The 22,417-nt window shown below is 32.1% G+C and overlaps 1 protein-coding gene across 2 annotated transcripts in view; it reads right to left on the reverse strand.

Annotated features, from left to right (window-relative positions):
- nr6a1a (nuclear receptor subfamily 6, group A, member 1a) overlaps positions 1–22,417 on the reverse strand; it is a 152,767-nt gene that overhangs the window by 31,954 nt on the left and 98,396 nt on the right. The window contains exon 1 of one of the 2 annotated variants that reach the window (XM_048211058.1): positions 3,661–3,816. The exons of the other annotated variant lie outside the window; for it this stretch is intronic. Within the exon in view, the coding sequence (XP_048067015.1) occupies positions 3,661–3,676 (16 nt within the window). The 5' untranslated portion in view covers positions 3,677–3,816. Of the gene's footprint in view, positions 1–3,660; positions 3,817–22,417 lie in introns of those variants that run through there. 2 annotated transcript variants of the gene reach the window in all.

The following is a 22,417-nucleotide window of genomic DNA, read 5'->3' on the forward strand; positions in this document are numbered from 1 at the left end:
TAAGGTTGGTTGCATGTAATTATGCATAATTTACGCATTTAATGTGAAACAAGGGCACTGTAAAATAAAGTGCTTTTCATTGTTAGCTATCTAATGTACATTATTGCAAAGTGTTACCTTAATTTTTCTACTTCAAAATGTGTGATTCTTTGTGATCATTTGTGAAATTCACTAGCAGGATGCATTGATGTTGATGAGGCTCATTTGTTGTCGAGTGGAAACAGGTTTTAGTTGAGACTAAATTTAGCTCAGAGCGGCTGAACCTGGACTCCCTGATGTCCTCTGCTGCTATTGATCATCACGTGGCTTCAGCGCCCCTCCCCCGAGCACACAAACACCCCTCCACCACAGAGGTGACTTCCTGCGTGAGGAGTGACGGATGGAGCTCAGGGAAAAGTGCAAGAAACAAGGGAGCAGCGGAGACGAGAGAAAGCAAAGAGGAAGAGGAGACAGAGGGATGAGTGAAGACGCTGAGACACACAGAGAAAGAGAGATATCACCTCCTTCTGTCGGGAAACAATAACAGGGAGATGGGCGGCAGGAGAATAGGATTAGGAGGAGGAGGAGGAGTCATGTACAGTGTCCTTTCAGCCCCCCTACACACACACACACACACACACAATAGTGTTTTCACATACCACCCTTGAACATATTCACCCTCCAGCACAATACTGTGGCATTTTCCAATCGAGTTACATTCAAATTCAATCACAAAGCCACAGCGCTCTCACAGTGCTGCCCAGGTGCCTCCGCAAACCTCTTCCTATCTTAATCGCTTGTTCAGAACGCATCAACAGTGATGGATCACTAGTGCTCAACCAGTACAGGCTTTTAATGGCTGACCTGTGGCTAACGGCTGACGTAATGCCACCAAATATAATATAATATAATATAATATAATATAATATAATATAATATAATATAATATAATATAATATAATATAATATAATATAATATAATATAATATAATATAATATAATATAATATAATATAATATAATATAATATAATATAATATAATATAATATAATAATACATGTCTATTTAATTTATTTATTATATCTATTTGAAAACAAATACCAATAAATTTTTTTTTTATTGAATAAAATTGGTATTTGTGTTTGATTAAATATAATAAATAAATTAAATAGACATTTAAAAATATAATATAATACATATTTTTTTAATGTTTAATTTATTTATATTATATATAATTTAACACAAATACCAATAAAAAAAATATAAAATAAAAAAAGGCCTATATATATGTGTATAATAATTATATATATATTTTAAAATTGGTATTTGTGTTCTATTATATATATATATATATATATATATATATATATATATATATATATATATATAAAATAGAACACATATACTAATTTTAAAAAATATATATAATTATTATATATACACATTATATATATATATATATATATATATATATATATATATATATATATTTTTTTTTTTTTTTTTTTTATTGGTATTTTTAATGTAAATTTGGTTTATATATATATATATATAACCAAAATGTATTCAGACACCTTGAACATTTTATTCGTTAATTAAGTTTATTCACTATAGTTTAAAAAATGGTAATAAAATATGACAAGATCTCAGAGTTAAACTGTGTCAGAAAAAATAATCTTAATTATGTCAGATAACACTTAATCAAATCAATTTTTGGTCCCAAATTTGTATTTGTATTTGTCAATTTTACTGCTAGTCCACTGTATGAAGAATTTTTGGGTATAATATGTCACAGTTTACTGTATTTTGCTATCCTCACTTACAGAAATGAACTATAGTGTCCTGAACCCACTAGTAAAAATATATCAAAAATTTGTGGTTTGACTATATATATATATATATATATATATATATATATTTCAATTAAGTATAATACATAAATTAAATAGACATTTAAAAATTATATTATATTATTTGTTTATTATTATTATTTGTTAATTATATTATATTATTATATTTTCTATAATGCATCGCTTCATAAAACACGGCAGAATCTCAAATTATAAATGTTTGCATTCAGACTAGGAAAAATGTGTGGTTTTCTTTAAGCTGCTCCAATTATCCTGAAAGCAAACTATATAAAAAATGCAAGGTGTTTAGTAACGATTGATTTTTTTCCCAAACTTGCCTCAGGAACTATTGGAAATATCACTGAATCAAAACCTTTCCAGAAAGGCATCGACTCACCAAACGAAAGCACCTGAAACGAGCCCGTTTGCACCTCCCGTCATTATGCCAGCGCATTTTCACACCAGCTTTTGAGGAAGCTAATTGCCGGGATCAAATTCGACCTAAAACTAACACGGGGCAGACAGAAAGCTAATATCACGTTCATACAGTCTGCGTTTAACGTGTTCTTCACACTCCTGTGTTAAAGAGCAGGAGGAACTGAAAGATGGAGCACCTCCACCATTTTGTGATTACCTCCTGTATTGATTTTAAAACGGTAGTTTTGTTAAGGAGTTGCGTTTGGTGTCAAGGTCCAAGGCCGCCCAACGACCGCTTTAAGACGCAATACTCTGACCTTTAATGCGGTGTAGCACATCACAGTGAGAGCTATTGCACCAGAAAGCTCTATCCTCATTACAGAGCAAACTGAGATACAATTATGTGGGCAAGCTGATAACATCTCGAGCACTGAGGGGTGAAGTTTGGGCTACAGTGATAAACCCATGCGGGGGTTGTGTGTGTGTGTGTGAGTGAATCGGGGGTTTGAGCCTCGCTGACCCCCGCTCTCATCGCATGAAGACAGCTGCCTGCTCAGCACAGAAAACCTTTTCCAGATGGGCCGCAGCCCGCATACCACACTATCACCATAAACCTCCTAAACACACACGCACCCTCAGCGAGAGAGAGAGAGAGAGAAAACACGATGCTCCGCTGAACTTACATATGTGCCAGAGGCTTTTATCGAAGGCGACTTGCACTGCATTGATTTGGATAATATGCATTTCATTTGAATCAGTTCATGCATTTTCCTGGGAATCGAACCCGTGATGGTGTTTGTTTGAGCTACAGAAAATAAAACGGCATCTTTCATTACGCAAACACACATGAAAACACACAATCCACAAACGATCTGCGATCAGATCCGCTGTAGTCGCAGAGCAAAACAACAATCCACAATTCGCACATGGACTCTGCTTTTACAGCATTACAAATAAATCCCTCGTTTCTGGTTAAAAACTGGATGAAAACACTATGTGAGCCTTATTTCTGTGAATGTGCAAGACAAATAACTAGATTTAAAACGATTTTGCACTACAAACCAGTGTGTTTATGATTATGATGATAAATTAAAATATTAAGATAACAAATTTGCAATATCAAGCAGCACAATAGACTAAAAAAAAAAAAAAAACTGGAAGCAGCTGATGTTCAAGTTAAAAATGAGTTAAAAATACAGTGAATAGCTGAATGAAATATTGATGAACGGGATTTGGTATTCCTCCGGCGGCTCTAAAAGAATATATCCGGTTTACTCTTCACCTTTCAGTCACATTTAGAGTATTAGACTTGCTCATGCTACCGCTTGCACACTGGATACACAATTAACCTGATCTGAAATCAGTCTTTTACAGCCTGAAACATGCTCTCTGCTCAGCTCTGTGTTTTTCCTACCTTCCCACGAATCCATCTCATGTCTCTCCTGGTCTCCCTGTCATCCATTCATACACGTATCCTTCTCAGGAACAGCGTAGGCCTCATGACTCTCTTCTTCTTCTCTCTCTCTGCTCCCTCCTGTCCTCTGTTCTGACTCTCACTGATCCGCCTCTCAGCCTCAGCCCTGCTGGTCAGTTTCAGCCCGGTCACATGACCGCCGAGTTCAGGCCCCAGGGGTCACGGTGTGGCCGGAGGGCCAATGGCAATGCGGGGGTTATCTGAGTGGAACTGATAGCCCTATTTTACCCTCCTGCTGAACAATGCAAGCCCCCTCCTCCCTCCCTCCCTCCTCCCTCCCTCCGTCAGCCTCTCTTACTCACTCTACCTTTCTCTTGTTGGCTTCTCTCAAAGTCAGCAGAAGTGCACGGACGGTCAAAGGCTGCAAACCTGAACACAAGGACCGATTAAATTGAGCTGTTTTGTTGTCAAAGCGTGCTGAGCTGTTGAGTTTGTCCAGCAGCTAACTGGAAGCCCTGCTGGATCAAACTACATGCAGTTTTTTTTAAATATTTAATAATATACAGACACATATCCAAGCCAGATTCAGTTAAACAAGTAATGTGCACAAAGCTCCATATTTGTACATTTAAACACTTAAGAACTAAAACAAGCACTGTTTTTTTTTATGCATTTACCAGCAATATTCCAAATTAAATAATTATTGGTTTGTTAAAAAAATACTATGGAATTTAGGTTCTGCTTTGTTTCATTTTATAACAATAAAAATAATAATAACAAAATAAATAAATAAATAAATAAATAAATAAAATAAAGTGCCATAAAAATAAAATAAAATAAAGTGCCATAAAAATAAAATAAAATAAAGTGCCATAAAAATAAAATAAAATAAAATAAAATAAAATAAAATAAAATAAAATAAAATAAAATAAATATTTTGGACACTATCATGATGGTAATATCACGATATTTATGATGCTAAATATAAAATAAATAATAAGAATTATTATTTTTGCTATTTTTTTAATAAAAAAAAACAAACAAAAAAATTATATTATATTATATTATATTATATTATATTATATTATATATATATATATATATATATATATATATATATATATATATATATATATATATATATATATATATATATATATATATACATACATACATACATACATACATACATACATACACACACTAAAACCATTATTTCTTATTATTTTGACTTTTGTATATTTTTATCTTTGCACATACACATACTTTTAAGACATACACTTTTTATTATTGCATATTCTTTATATGTTTTTAGATATTTTTCGCTCTCATCTTTACTAATTATTTAAAATATTTCTTTCTCTTCTTAAATATCATACAACAACCAGTGGAAGACAAAATTATTTTGTTGTACTTCAATGACAAAGAGCTTGATACGATCATCATAAATATTCTGGTATTACTGAACCATATCACTCTAAAAAAATGACTGTTAAAAAATGAAACAAATTTACACAGTAAAATATCGTTTTCCATTGAAACAGTAATATACTGTAAAAACAATGTATTCTGGGTAATATTATTAGTTATTTTCGAGAAAGTAACCTATAGTCTGTACTTTGGGTTTGTAGGGATGATTTCTGAGACAAATCAAATCAAAAAGTTGTTTGTTAAAACGCACATAGCCACAACCTGTTGAAGTAACTTGAGCTGAGGTTTGTTTTTATTTAACAATCTACATTAATATTGTTAATGGCTGCTTCCAGGATTACTTGTGTACCCAAAACCAGGAGAAGATCAGCCCAATCTGTATGATAACATTAGCCCTCTGCTAACGCTAATGACGCCCCCTCCCCGAGCCACACATAAGAGGCTTTTCACATTCAAATGCAACAGGAGAGTCAGGAAGGGGGTGAGGGAGGAGAAGAGGGGCTGTGCTGGACTTTGTCATGTAGAGGTGAGGAGGGGCGGGTGTAGTCGAGTATGAAGTCGGAGGAGGTTCAAGTTTCTGCTGCAGCTGTCGAGGCATGGCTAGGTTTGACCCTAAGGCTACTGCTGAAACACATAAGCTAAATGCATTTAATTATCTTGCTGCGGACGCTCGGGAGTCTGCCTTTTGTTTCTAAATGGCTGGTCATCTCCAAACATGTCTCAATAATATAAGCTACACCCAAACATTAAATATTGACTAGGGGCCTGGGCTCAAACAAGCAAACGCCTGGTTTAGAAACCTTGACTGTTGCGTTTGCTCTGTGTGGGAAGACAACATTGAAGGCATTTTATCTGGAAAGATATTCTTATTGCTTATACACCTTTCACCAGATTGAATTAGTGAATAAATAAGAGCTAGAGACGAGCACTACAAAAATTTACAAATGAAAAACTGTTTTCACAAATATAATGTAGTTACTGCAGTTACTTTAAAAGCAAAGAGTACACAAAACAAAACAAAACAAAACAAAAAACAAAACAAAACAAAACTCAAAACACAAAAAGACAAAACAGATGAAACAAAGCAGACAAAGCAAAACACAAAACAAAAAACACAAAAATCTAAACTAAACAACACGCAAAAACAAAAACAAACAAAAAAAAAAATACAAAACTCAAAACACAAAATATAAAACACTAAACTATACTAAAAAACAAAAACCACACAAAACTCAAATCCCAAAACAAAAACCACAAAACGCATTACAAAACAAAAATCAACTAAAAATAACAAACAAAACAAAACACAAAAAGCAACACAAAATACAACACTAAACAAAACAAAACGAAACAAAAAACATACAAAACAAAACTCAAATCACAAAACAAAAACCACAAAACAAGTTACAAAACTTAAAAAAAAATCTAAACAAAACAATACACAAAAACAAAATAACACAAACAAAACCTTACAAAACAAATGCAACAAAATACAAAACACTAAACAAAACACAAAACATAAAAACACTCAAAACAAATGACAAAAAATAAAACAAACAAAAATACAACACAAATGGTCCGTGAACTTTTGCGTCCATTCCTTTTTCGTTTTATAACCACGTCAAGAAAAACAAAAAAACGAATGGTTGTTGTATTTTTAAATGCTATGGTGAATACCAAAATTTAAATTAAAACTGAATGAATTTGTAAAAACTGCACAAATTTAATGTGCACAAAATAAATATTGACTTCGTTTCAGATTTTTGTTTATTACGTTTTGCATCTTTATAAACCAAAATTAAAAATGGACAGATTAAAGTCTAAGAAATGTCAATTTACAAGTTTTCTTTTGTAAAATTGTTGTTTCTCCCATACTTTCGAGAGCCATGTCTCTGAAACATGATAATAGTTGACTTGATTTCCACCCCACTCTCACTCACGAGGGGTCCAGAGAACGCTATACTGGCGGCAAACGCGTCCAGCGAAGCGGGACATTCTAAGTGCTTAATGTGAAAATGCTTAATGTGGCTTAATGGAGGTGATATTGGAGGAGCAAATTCACTACACCTTATAAGCAGCCCACTATGAACACAATTAACAACACATTAAGCATTTTCCGAGAAAATAAAACATGAAGAAAACGCTTAATGCATTAAGACACTGAAATTAAATGACCAATAAAGATATGCAGACAAGCAGGTCAGGCCGAATATGAAGACAACGCGCTTTCAATGTTCAGCGTTTTACACATTATAAACGCTTAACATAAAAATATTGTCCTTCCACGTTGTTTACGTTGCCGTTGTCTTAGCAGATGCTGTTGTTGACAATAAAATGTGCAAGAAAATAGATTTTCCCTGGTTGTTGTTTTAGTAGGATTAAGCCACGTAAAGCGTTAATGTCCAGCGAAGCGGCTGTAACGCATTGCTTTCAATGAGAAATGAGAAATATTTCATGTCAAACCACTGAATTTTGTCTTCATGAAAATCACATATTAGGGTATAATTTTGTCATCATAACAAATGTTGGTATATTTTCAATTTGAACAGCATAGCATGACTAAGTAAGTGACTCCTAATCCCAAACAATTTCTCAAAATAAAACAATATAAAACACCTAACAGAGCCAGACGAAAAAGTCACAGTAATTTAGAAGTCGTTTTGGCCTTTATTCATTTATATGCAGGCTCTTGAAGCGAGTCATTGACGCTTTAGCATCTGTGTGTATGACGCAAAACACTGTAAATTAAATTGAGCATTTTTACATATTAAGAAACAGGTTTTATATCATTTATATTATTTTTCACAAAATAATAATCTTGCATAAAGAAAAATAGCCTGTATCTGCTAATTCTATTCATCAGTGTTAAAATAAAAAACAAAGAAACCGCATTTTCCATATTTCATTTGTGGTTTAAAAACGCAAAAGTACACGGACTACAAATATAAAACACTAAACAAAAAACAAAACAACACAAATCATGAAAAACAAAACCATAAAACATTACAAAACAAAACAAAAAATAAATAAACACACAAAATCAAAATAACACAAACAAAACACAAAACTAAACTAAACATAAAACAAAACACAACAAAACAAAACAAAACTCAAATCATGAAAAACAAAACCACAAAACAAAAAAAATCAAACACACAAAATCAAAATAACACAAACAAAACACAAAACTAAACTAAACATAAAACAAAACACAACAAAACAAACAAAACAAAACTCAAATCATGAAAAACAAAACCACAAAACAAAAAAATAAAATAAACACACAAAATCAAAATAACACAAACAAAACACAAAACTAAACTAAACATAAAACAAAACACAAAAAACCAAACCAAAACAAAACTCAAATCATGAAAAACAAAACCACAAAACATTACAAAACAAAAAATCAAATAAACACACAAAATCAAAATAACAAACAAAACACAAAACTAAACTAAACATAAAACAAAACACAACAAAACAAACCAAACCAAACAAAACAAAACTCAAATCATGAAAAACAAAACCACAAAACAAAAAATCAAATAAACACACAAAATCAAAATAACACAAACAAAACACAAAACTAAACTAAACATAAAACAAAACACAAAAAAAACAAACCAAACAAAACTCAAATCATGAAAAACAAAACCACAAAACATTACAAAACAAAAAAATCAAATAAACACACAAAATCAAAATAACACAAACAAAACACAAAACTAAACTAAACATAAAACAAAACACAACAAAACAAACAAAACAAAACTCAAATCATGAAAAACAAAACCACAAAACATTACAAAACAAAAAATCAAATAAACACACAAAATCAAAATAACAAACAAAACACAAAACTAAACTAAACATAAAACAAAACACAACAAAACAAACCAAACAAAACTCAAATCATGAAAAACAAAACCACAAAACAAAAAATCTAATAAACACACAAAATCAAAATAACACAAACAAAACACAAAACTAAACTAAACATAAAACAAAACACAAAAAAACCAAACCAAACAAAACAAAACTCAAATCATGAAAAACAAAACCACAAAACAAAAAAATAAAATAAACACACAAAATCAAAATAACACAAACAAAACACAAAACTAAACTAAACATAAAACAAAACACAACAAAACAAACCAAACAAAACAAAACTCAAATCATGAAAAACAAAACCACAAAACATTACAAAACAAAAAATCAAATAAACACACAAAATCAAAATAACAAACAAAACACAAAACTAAACTAAACATAAAACAAAACACAACAAAACAAACCAAACAAAACAAAACTCAAATCATGAAAAACAAAACCACAAAACAAAAAATCAAATAAACACACAAAATCAAAATAACACAAACAAAACACAAAACTAAACTAAACATAAAACAAAACACAAAAAACCAAACCAAACAAAACTCAAATCATGAAAAACAAAACCACAAAACAAAAAATCAAATAAACACACAAAATCAAAATAACACAAACAAAACACAAAACTAAACTAAACATAAAACAAAACACAACAAAACAAACCAAACAAAACAAAACTCAAATCATGAAAAACAAAACCACAAAACAAAAAATCTAATAAACACACAAAATCAAAATAACACAAACAAAACACAAAACTAAACTAAACATAAAACAAAACACAAAAAAAACAAACCAAACAAAACTCAAATCATGAAAAACAAAACCACAAAACATTACAAAACAAAAAAATCAAATAAACACACAAAATCAAAATAACACAAACAAAACACAAAACTAAACTAAACATAAAACAAAACACAACAAAACAAACAAAACAAAACTCAAATCATGAAAAACAAAACCACAAAACATTACAAAACAAAAAATCAAATAAACACACAAAATCAAAATAACAAACAAAACACAAAACTAAACTAAACATAAAACAAAACACAACAAAACAAACCAAACAAAACTCAAATCATGAAAAACAAAACCACAAAACAAAAAATCTAATAAACACACAAAATCAAAATAACACAAACAAAACACAAAACTAAACTAAACATAAAACAAAACACAACAAAACAAACCAAACAAAACTCAAATCATGAAAAACAAAACCACAAAACAAAAAATCTAATAAACACACAAAATCAAAATAACAAACAAAACACAAAACTAAACTAAACATAAAACAAAACACAACAAAACAAACCAAAACAAAACTCAAATCATGAAAAACAAAACCACAAAACAAAAAAATAAAATAAACACACAAAATCAAAATAACACAAACAAAACACAAAACTAAACTAAACATAAAACAAAACACAACAAAACAAACCAAACAAAACAAAACTCAAATCATGAAAAACAAAACCACAAAACATTACAAAACAAAAAATCAAATAAACACACAAAATCAAAATAACAAACAAAACACAAAACTAAACTAAACATAAAACAAAACACAACAAAACAAACCAAACAAAACAAAACTCAAATCATGAAAAACAAAACCACAAAACAAAAAATCAAATAAACACACAAAATCAAAATAACACAAACAAAACACAAAACTAAACTAAACATAAAACAAAACACAAAAAACCAAACCAAACAAAACTCAAATCATGAAAAACAAAACCACAAAACATTACAAAACAAAAAAATCAAATAAACACACAAAATCAAAATAACAAACAAAACACAAAATTAAACTAAACATAAAACAAAACACAACAAAACAAACCAAACAAAACAAAACTCAAATCATGAAAAACAAAACCACAAAACAAAAAATCAAATAAACACACAAAATCAAAATAACACAAACAAAACACAAAACTAAACTAAACATAAAACAAAACACAAAAAAACAAACCAAACAAAACTCAAATCATGAAAAACAAAACCACAAAACAAAAAATCAAATAAACACACAAAATCAAAATAACACAAACAAAACACAAAACTAAACTAAACATAAAACAAAACACAAAAAAACAAACCAAACAAAACTCAAATCATGAAAAACAAAACCACAAAACAAAAAATCAAATAAACACACAAAATCAAAATAACACAAACAAAACACAAAACTAAACTAAACATAAAACAAAACACAAAAAAACCAAACCAAACAAAACTCAAATCATGAAAAACAAAACCACAAAACATTACAAAACAAAAAAATCAAATAAACACACAAAATCAAAATAACAAACAAAACACAAAATTAAACTAAACAAACATAAAACAAAACACAAATAAAAAAACCTACACAAATACATAAAACAAAACACTAAAAAAAAAATAAAATAAAAATAAACTAAAAACAAAACACTAATCAAAACACTAAACTAAACCAAAAACTAAACTAAACTAAACTAAAAAAAACGTACACACACACACAAACAACGATTCTGACACAGTTTGAAGAAGATCCTGTGATTTATTACGATTGTATAGTAGTAAAAATAACTGCAGTAACTACTGAATTTTTGCAGAAAGTGTGATTACCATTGTAAAATTCATGTAAAGGAGGGAACAATTTGGCGAAGAGAAGCATTGTGCTGTTGGCCTTGATAACACAAACATGTCTCGTGTGAAGGAAAGAATAAAGGAAGTGATATTACAGCACAACAAATGCTCTCAGCACACAGCGATTCCACAGACAGTGTCATTTCCCAGATTACCATGCGGTAATGCCTCTCTAAGAGGGTCTCCGCCATATGCTCTCAGTCACAACCTGACCTAAAAAAGCCCCGACAAGGAATTTCTCAGAAACCTCAACAGGCTTTTCTCCTCAGCTTTGACAGGAGCCATTTCATCATCCGGCCAGCCTTACGCTCTAAGTGTGATTGCAACAGCAAGCCTCAAATAGGTCGCTCGAGTTTTGGCGACGTAACTGTATAAAATTCCCACAAAAGCATTTAAAAGTAGCATAAGTGGGACATTCAGCCAGAGCAAGACCTTTTCCGGCTGTAATTAAAAGCACATAACAGCATTAGGGAAACCACACTGAGTTTCAGGCCTTGGCATTCAGGTTTGCCCAGCATGAGGCCAGATTGAGTTAATGCTACTAACAACACCTCACAAATACACTCGTATCTCAATGAAGCTTGCTGGGACCAACTTCAGTTACAGACATTTCGAACATAAAAGAGATAAACTACAAAAGTTTCTTATAATAGATATTAATACCAGGGCCGTAACCACCATAGACATTAAGGGGTACAGGTCCTCCCTAATAAGTAGAAATGGACAAATTGTCACTCCCAGTATTTGATATAATTGATGCCGCTCTGCTGTACGGCATTATGCATCGCTCTGTTTGTTGTTAGGATGACAAAACAAAGTTTTAAAAGTTACATTTTTAGGCTGGTCTGCCTCAGCGATCTAACAGCGCTCGTCACTGTCAGAATGACTGAACTGGCCAATCAGATCAAAGAAGGCGGGGCTTACTGTTCACAGAAGACGAGTGTGAATTTCAATGCGACGCTTTCGTTTTAGCAGTGAAAGAGTGTGTGGCGAGTAAGTAGCTAAACATTTAATATTTGACTGTTTTATGATTGAAATATTCAGCGACTGACAGTAATATCCAGTGATGCGAGCTACAACACTTTTATGAAATTTCGCCGTTTTGTTTTGAAAACATGCTATTATTTGATTAATATATGATTAATGTATACTCATAACTGAATGTGACGAGACAAGAAATGTTTTGTGTTTTTTAACAAATTAGACATAAGAGTGAATGTATTTAAAAAAAAATATATTATTTGCAAATAGTTTAAACTGATTCATTAAATAACTACAATAGACCTGGAACGTTTACCGTCTTTATCTCTTTTCATTATTCCTCAAGTGTAACTCCCATTTTTTAAAAATAGACATGAAAATGCACTATCCAAAATTAAATGACAATAATTCAAGAATGCTTTGGAGTACAGATCTAAGAGAAAGCACTTGAAAAATTAAAGTATGAAAAGTTTAAATTTACTGTAAATCAAATGTACTGTACTAAACATTTTTTATTTTATATAAAAAGTATATTTTATCAAATATATTTTACTCTAAAATTGCTATCAAATGAAACTCGTATGTCTAACCAAGTTGTGTTCCAAATTTAAAGTTGATATCACAAAAATGTAAGTTCCCATGAGATTTTGTTTAGGCGCTGTACCAAAAATAGCCACCGGGTGTCTCTATTGAACATTCTATTGAATTTTTTTAAAAATTCGTTCTCCTGTTACAAATTGATACATTTCTGTCCAAATATCACTTCTATCACAAAACAGTTGGAAAATATGGAACCGTGAGACTCCAGCCTTTCCGATGATATGTGTTTTCTCAAGATTAGAAAAGATTTTGACTATAAAGTAGCTAAAATAAATATTGTAATATGAAACCTGACACCACCCACTAGGGGAGGAGCTTGCTAAAAGAAATTAAAGTACTGTTTCCATGGTAACACAACATCAAATTTCAAAACGGTTTTCATAGGCTGAATCTTGAGTTAAGCTTTCGAATAATTTATGATGATTACTAAAATATGTGACATGAAGAAAAGGTAATAAATAAAGAGAGCTATTAAGGGGTTAAATCCCTTTTAATTTTTTAATTATAAAAATAAATTACCTAATAACAACCCCCCCCACCCCCATTTTATCATTTTGCACACATTATGGAAACGTTACATTTACTTTTTTTGTCAACAGGTTCTACGTAATTGAGTTATTTTGCATTTAATTAACATTATTTATTTCAGTAAACTTAAGTTTATTACACAAGGTTAATTCAATGCTATTTAATTGAGTCAGCTTAACATTCTTAATTTTGTCCAAAACCATTAAGTTCAATTATACTAAAATTAATATCAAACAAAAATTGGTAACACTTTACAATAAGGTTCATTAGTTAACATTAGTTTGCACAATATGTTTTTTTTTTTATTATTATTGCTTTGCATGCTCATTTGTAGTTACTTTAAGCGATTTTTTATTTATTTTTTAATACCGTATATATCCAAAACTGTAACGCAGGATATTTAAGACAATATTGGCTGATTAGATGGCAATACTGAGCTAAACTGCAAACCGTTTGCCCTCTCTCTCTTCACCATTCCCACATCTCAGACCTCAAATACATAAAATAGTCCCCTTTAAAGACATTAGTTTTTAAAGTAAGACTAAAGGAAACAATGTACAGTACTTACTGAAACAACCAAGTACCCTTGTAAGACCACCCCCCAAAAAACACTTTCTCATTGGATCTATGCAAATAAGTGAACTATTTTGTTCTCAAAATGTGAGTTGTCACTGAAAGGTGAGGAGTTTGCATCTGTTGTTAGTGTTAGCCAGAAGATGGCTCTGTTACATCCATTTATTATTAAAACAACTTTAATTGTTGTTAGCAGGATCTCATCCCAAGCACAAGTCTCCCAATTTTATCTTCTGGATAAAAAAAAAAAAAAAAAAAAAAAAATGCATAAAATAACATTTTATTTCAACATTTACTCTCCCTATCCAGCCCTGTGCAAAGCAAGGTGGGAAAGGGAAATTCCTAGTTTTAGCATGTATGTACTCTCAACTCAAATGGATTAAGTGGTTGAAAAGAACTGTGTTGGATTAACTTCATTTAATTATGTTGGATCAACTTACTTTTTACTAAATTGAACAAGCATCACATGTTATTTTTGGCCTACTTAAAAGGTAGGTAACACACACAGTTTCTACCAATCTCAGGTTAATCTTGAATACCTGTAGAGTAGCATTGCATCCTTCATCTCCCTGAAAAGTCTTTAGTTTTATCATATTTATACAAGATAGATACGCTGTACCGAGTCTTTCCCAAAAAAAGCTGAGCACCTGGAGGCGTGTTTGCCGTCAGTGCCGTGGGCGGAGCTAAAGAATCACGAGCACGTCTGCTAGCTGTGACATCATTATAAATGAAAAGGGAACAACAGCGTTCGTGTCGTTTACATTATATGCACTTGCACGCCGATTGCCAACAAAACACAGACATCTGATGCAGCTTTACTCACCGCCTGCGATCTGCAAATCCAGTGCCGAACTGGGACTTGTTTACAAAGCATTCGTCACCGAATTCCCGGGAACAAACAAACAAACATACGTGCACAACTCCATTGCTGCCCCGGAAAAACAAACTTCATCCACTGTTCCCTTAACACAGGGTTCTTTGGGAAGCTGAAAAAGGTAATCTTTCCCTCACAACCAAAAACACACTCCTTTGGTGACAGGAGCTGCGTCTCATTTCGGAGGCTGCGTCCTTCAGAGGTCGCATTTGAAGGCTGAATACTTCATCGAGGATGTCATATTTAAGGAAAGTATCCGTAATAAAATTGACTGATATTCATTGTGAGGTGTAAAATACTGTCATTTCTAACAGTTATTTTTCTTAAATGAGACTGCCTCCATGAGGTATGCAGCCTTCGAAGGGTGCAGCCCCTGAATTGGGACACAGCCATTGCTGAAAAATATCTCGGCTTCTGTATCCCGTACGAAGCGCGTCGATGGGCGTGATCTTGCTCTTGCTTTGGGTGATGTGTGTGTGTGTGTGTGCGCTTATCAGAGAGAAGTGCTTATACAAGGAATTCCACCCTTTATTATGTGATACAGGCTATACTAGAAAAAAACAAAACGGTAAGACATGTGGATTTGGCACAGAAATACTCCATCATACGTCCAACTCGTGTTTTGAAACTTTGGCCATGTTTAGCATGAGAGTCCAACTCTTTAAAGAGTTAGTTCACCCAAAAATAATGTCATTTATTACTCACCCTCATGTCATTCCACACCCGTAAGACCTTCGTTAATCTTCGGAACACAAATTAAGATATTTTTGATGAAATCCGATGGCTCAGTGAGGCCTGCATAGCCAGCAATGACATTTCCTTTCTCAAGATCCAATAATTTACTAAAAACATATTTAAATCAGTTCATGTGAGTACAGTGGTTCAATATTAATATTATAAAGCCGCGAGAATATTTTTGGTGCACCAAAAAAACTAAATAACGACTTATTTAGTGATGGTTCCTGCTTCAGGAAGCTTCGGAGCGTAATGAATCAGCGTGTCGAATCAGCGGTTCAGAGTGCCAAAGTCACGTGATTTCAGCCGTTTGCAGTTTGACACGCGATCTGAATCATGATTTGACACACTGATTCATTTGTGCTTCTTCCTGAAGCAGTGTTTTGAAATCGGCCATCACTAAATAAGTCGTTATTTTGTTTTTTTGGTGCACCAAAAATATTCTCGTCACTTTATAACATTAATATTGAACCACTGTACGCACATGAACTGATTTAAATATGTTTTTAGTACATTAATGGATCTTGAGAGAGGAAATGTCATTGCTGGCTATTGCTGAGCCATCGGATTTCATCAAAAATATCTTAATTTGAGTTCTGAAGATGAACGAAGGTCTTACGGGTGTGGAACGACATGAGGGCGAGTAATTAATGACAGAATTTTCATTTTTGGGTGAACTAACCCTTTAACAGTGTAAATAAGTCAGAATGCATGAAATAGCATTAGACCCCTCTTTAATTGAAACATGTTCTTTCTAAATATTGAGCTGAGCCAAAACACAACTGTTTCAAGTCAGTTTAACACAATGTAACTGTTTGAATGAGAAACCTAATAAAATGGTGTTAATGGTTTTTGTTCTGACCAACTAAGGAAAAAAAGCACTACAATAAATCGCACTGGTGATTAAATCTAACGATCGCTTAGCTTATCACACCAAACTGAGCAAATTATTATTATCGTTATACTTTGTTCTCAAATTGTTAATGTTAACAACATCAGCATTGTGTTACCTGTAGATTTCAATTTCTGTACTCTCTAATCTCTAACGTTAATTTGTCATACCATACAATTCGTCAAAATGATAAAGTTTATTTATTCCAGCTGCTGTGAGAAAAGACTATAAATGATCCGGTACAAGCAGCATCCTCACATGATATAGCCTCCTAGCTGGGACTCTTTCTTCATGTAAACAGACGTGACGTAATGACGCAAAGACGAACGGCTGCATGCACCAGTACTGCTTGAATTAGAAAACATTATTACAAGCTTGTGAATCGGGCTACGGTAAGGAGACAGTTTTGAACACTGGCTGGTTATGTACTTGCTCAAAAATTGATTTTGGATCATTTTTAACCCAAAAAAGTTACAGACTGCAGCTTAAAATAAACTGAACAATACGGTAAAATCTTTTTTTCGAGTGATGTTTTTTTTTCATAACTTTGAGAGAACCTTGCAGCAACATAAGCTCTGAGAGCGTTCCCTGATGGCTAGGATGTGTTATAGTGTTATGAAGGCTACACAATATCCTGATATATCCTCACACATGGTATGCATGTACAGTTATAATGTATAATATGAGATTTAAAAGCCTGGGGGAATGAACGTGCAATCATCTCATCAATACTTTCACGGGTCATGCTATGAAATTCGATGGTGTTTATAATAGAGGCAATCAAGGCAAAGTATTGCATTTCAATATCATGACCTTCTGAACGTCCCTCGTGTATAAAGAGCAACGGAAACAGTCGTATTCCCCTTTCGAAGCGCATTATGACAACAAAAGCGTTTTCCGCCTCAAACGCCGCATTATAACTCAGTCGTGTGTTTAAAGAGAGACTGTTTACTTTACTCTCCTGAGTTTAAATCTAATTAGACTGGCTAGAGTAATTAATCTTATTAAAATATTAACCTTGTGAGGCTGTGCAGCAAGTTAACGAGGGGACGGGGGTAGAAGCCGCAGTTTTGTCAGTGTGCATTGAGCCGTCATTAAAGAGAGGATTAATACAACACCAGCCTCAGTCTGAAAGGATCCTGTGTGTGTGTGTGGAGCCGTACACGGGTTTGACCTTGGCTTGTCATTTTTAATAGGTGATCAAACTTGATGAACAGGAGATTAGCCAATAGGAAGAGACCATGTGTCACCCTTGACCTTGCCGTATCCTTCCTGACCCTTCTGCTAAGCACACGCAGGATGAATGGCATAATCAGCTGGTTTGACCCCGAGGTCAAAGTTGAGCGAAGTATGTTGCATTTCAGAGCCGAGGGTGGCAGGGTGGCTGCTGGGTTACGGGCATGTGACCCAACTCCAACAGATTATTTTGATGCAGCACAACCAATCGAGGACAGTAGCACGATTACAGGCAATATGCATTGGTTATGGGTATTTCTGTCACATGGGTATGGGTATTTATAACATTTAAAACTATGAGAATGTTCTGAACGTTCATCTGTTTTAAGGCTGAAGACATCTGTAGGCTGGAGGCTGATCAATAAAGCTAAACACTAAAGAAATACTGGCCTGGCAGGGCAATCTTGCACATTTTCATTATTTGATCAAAATTACAGTAAGACTGTAATATAGTGACACAATTTAAAAACACTGCTGAAATGCTGAAAATCAAGTTTTTAATGTTTATATGTCTATGTGGTGTTTTTAATATGCTTTAAGACAAACCATGTGCAAATTCATCAGTCAGCACCATTGCGGAGTATTTCTTTAAAACTGCAGTGATCTAAAGACAGTGGTTTCACAGACTACCTTGTAACCAATCAGGTCAACTGGGCGGGCTTTAGCATATCATTAACTTTGACCGCTGAAGCAGGAGAGTTTAAGAGAATAAGAGAGAGTTTAAGAGAATATATCCCGGTATATTTTTCTGTTGATATGAAAAATCATGTATTTTTAGCAATATAGCGGGTGTATGATGAATATTACGATGTTATGATGAACTATATGTCTTTCTCCACTGATGTTCTGAGTTGTTCAAAGTGTTTGTAAGGATACTGATTGTTAGAAGGCTTCTCTCTGACTCTGAAGAACGGGAACATGGTTTGTGTAACATTATTAGCTGTTTGATAACATAGATAAGCGAAAGGCTAATCATATTAATTACTGTCCAATTTTGTAAAAAGTGATATCAACATTTACCTCAGTAACTTGAGCAAGTTTATCTCTGAGCCGGTGTGAGCGAGTGGAGGTGGGGCTAATTTGCATATTCATAGATCCACGTATACTAAATGAGGCAATTACATTCAAGCTATTTTAAGGCATGAAGAAATTTTTCTTCACAGGAAAAATGTCATTTTGGTGAGTTTTAAGGGACAAAATTATTGACTACAGGGGGACTAAGATTTATGAATTTCAATTGTATAGTAAAATTCCATCAAATTTAATTTTATAAATTTTACATATTATTCATATTATGGATTAAGAAATTAAAATTAGCATAGAAAATTCATATATTTAAACATTTTCATTTTTTTTTTTAAATTTATGAATATGAATCACATAAACTGAAATGGTCCATTTAGGATTTATAAAAAATGTTTTATAAAGTTTTTTTTTTTTTTTTCCCTCTCATTTTAAATTCTAAATCCATAATATGAATAAGGATTATTCAGTTAAATTTGATGGAACTTTACTATACAACTGAAATTAATAAATCTTAAAAAAAGGCGTACATTTTTTTTTTTTGAATGTATCTGTTTTCTATTTTAAGATTTATTTTAGGACATAATTTATTCCTGTGATCAAAGCTGAATTTTCAGCATCGTTACTCCAGTCCTCAGTGTCACATGATCCTTCAGAAATCATGTGCTGCTCAAGAAACATTTCTGATTATTATCAATGTTGAAAACAGTTGTGCTGCTTCAGATTTTAGTGGAAACCGTGACACTTTTTTTCAGTAGTATCTGATGAATAGAAAGATCAAAAACAGTATTTATTTGAAAAATAATTATTACCAATTTACAAGTTTTTACTGGCACTTTTAAATTTCAATTTAATATATATTTGCCAAATAAAGTATTAATATCTTTAACAAAAATCTTCCTGACCCCAAACACATTAATGTATGTATATTAAAAAACAAATGTTAGTGACAAAGTGGAACTGGTCCATAATTTTTCTAAATATTTTTTAAAATATTTATATTTATCTACATTGTAAAACATTTTTTAAAACTGTAAATAACAGAAATAATGTGTCAGTATGTTCCTTGCTATTTCTTTGTGATTAATTGTGAAATTTACTAGCAATTCCTGAGTGAAAATTTACACCAATTTCATTTTATTTATTTTTTTCAGTGCCGATGCTAATATTTACAGATCAGGGATGCAGATGGTAAATTAAAGTTTTTTTTTTTTAAACACAATATTTACTTAAAATGCACTAAACCGTTAGTGTTAATTGCTTAAAAATGTTGTTTATTTTCCATCATAAGGCTGTAGGTACATCTTGAAATGAATAAAATGGTGAATTACCATGATATCATTCAGTCCAGCCAAATACTGGCTAACAATCTCAGAACGACTAAATATTGACAGATTAATTAATGACGGATTAATTGGTCATTGCGCTCATGTGCGTCACACAGCTCATGTCATTTCCTGATTGTTTCCCCTCTTGCCCTTCATTTCCCGTCTCTCCTGAACACTGCTGTCAAGGGGCAGAAAAATAAATAACTAAAGGTTGATCTGAATGAGGCCAACACTGCTAAACCAGCAGTGAAACATCAACACATCCACCCAGACACACGTCCAGCATAAACACCACAATAAATGCATTGACGCAGGATTCAAAGAGAAAATTGATCTTTCTAAAACGCTGCTAATTATTCCATGAGCGAGATGTGCCTGATGAATGAGTGAGGCGAGTTATGTGGGGTCACGGCCACTCCACACTAGATTGGATTTGGGACACAGCAGATTGCATTACGAGTGCTCTTCTCAAGCTTCGGTTACTGATCGATCTCTGAGCCTCGTCACATTGTAATGCTCACTATTGTTCGCTGTAGAGGAGAGATACGAGACGCTGACAACACAAATACAGTAAACAGCTGCTAGATCCAATCTATTTCACATGGTGTTGTATGAATGGACTGGTTTAACCCATACTGCAAAACAATATACTTATTTCTAGCCAAAATATATTTGAAGTATATGCTAAATATATGTTGTACACAGTGAAGCTCAGTTTCAAACGGGTTAGAAGAATTACATTCTCCAATACACTACATTAAAACACCTGACAAAACCTGCAACTCTTTGCTTTGATCATCAAACTATTCCTGAAGCACTTCTGCAGCTGTGGAAGAGTGCGTTTTTTCCTTCTGATTTTTATTCAAATGTGTTATTTGTTCATACATTACAGACAACAAATAAAGTGTTTCTTCGAATGTGACATGTGAACATATACTGAAATATATGGAGGGGAAAATATATTTAGTAACACTTTACAATAAGGTCTCATTTGTTAACATTAGTTAATCCCTTAACTAACATGAACTGACAATGAGCAATATATTCTTGCAGCATTAATTAACCTTTGTTAATCTTGGTTAACAAAAAAGGTCACACTTTAGATTAGGATCCAATTCTCACTATTAACTATAACGTTTGCCTCAATAAACTCCTAATTACTGCATATTAATAGCAGTAATTAGGAGAACAGGACCCTAAACTAAAGTTGGACCCTGTTCATGTTAGTTCACAGTTCATTAACTAATGTTAACATACAACATTCAACCTTAAAAATGTATTAGTAAATTTTAAACAACATTAACTAAGATTAATAAACGCTGTTGAAGTGATGTTCATTCTTAGTTTGTGTTAACTAATGTAAAAAAAATGAAATCTTATTGTAAAGTGTTACCAAATATTTTAATATTTTTAAAAACATATTTTCCAAAAATATACAAAAATGGCCAAAAAAATTTATTAGTTGAAAATATCTTTATGTAAATTTTTTTTTGGTCTTTTTCTTTGTATATATATATATATTATATATATATATATATATATATATATATATATATATATATATATATATATATATATATATATATATATATATATATATATATATATATATATATTTAGAATATGTAGGGTATTTTAACTAGTTGTTTATTATCATGCATATTACTAGGATATTGGTTGTTTATTAGTACTTATAAAGCACATATTAATGTCTTATTCTGCATGATCATATTCTACATCCCTTAATTCTACACAATACCTAAACTTATCAACTACCTTACTAACTATTAATAAACAGTAAATTAGGTGTTTATTGAGTGAAAAGTCATAATTAATAGTGAATATGTGTTCCCTATACTAAAAAGTTACCATATATATATAACATGTAACATGACAAACATGTCCATGAACTGTTTTTTTAATGAAGTTTTTTGGTTAAAATGTATATGTAGGAGTAAATAAACAGTACATTTCATAAAAATCATATATTTAATTGTATATGGAGTATAA

This window comes from Megalobrama amblycephala, linkage group LG12, assembly GCF_018812025.1.
Source record: "Megalobrama amblycephala isolate DHTTF-2021 linkage group LG12, ASM1881202v1, whole genome shotgun sequence".
NCBI classification, from domain to species: Eukaryota; Metazoa; Chordata; class Actinopteri; order Cypriniformes; family Xenocyprididae; genus Megalobrama; species Megalobrama amblycephala.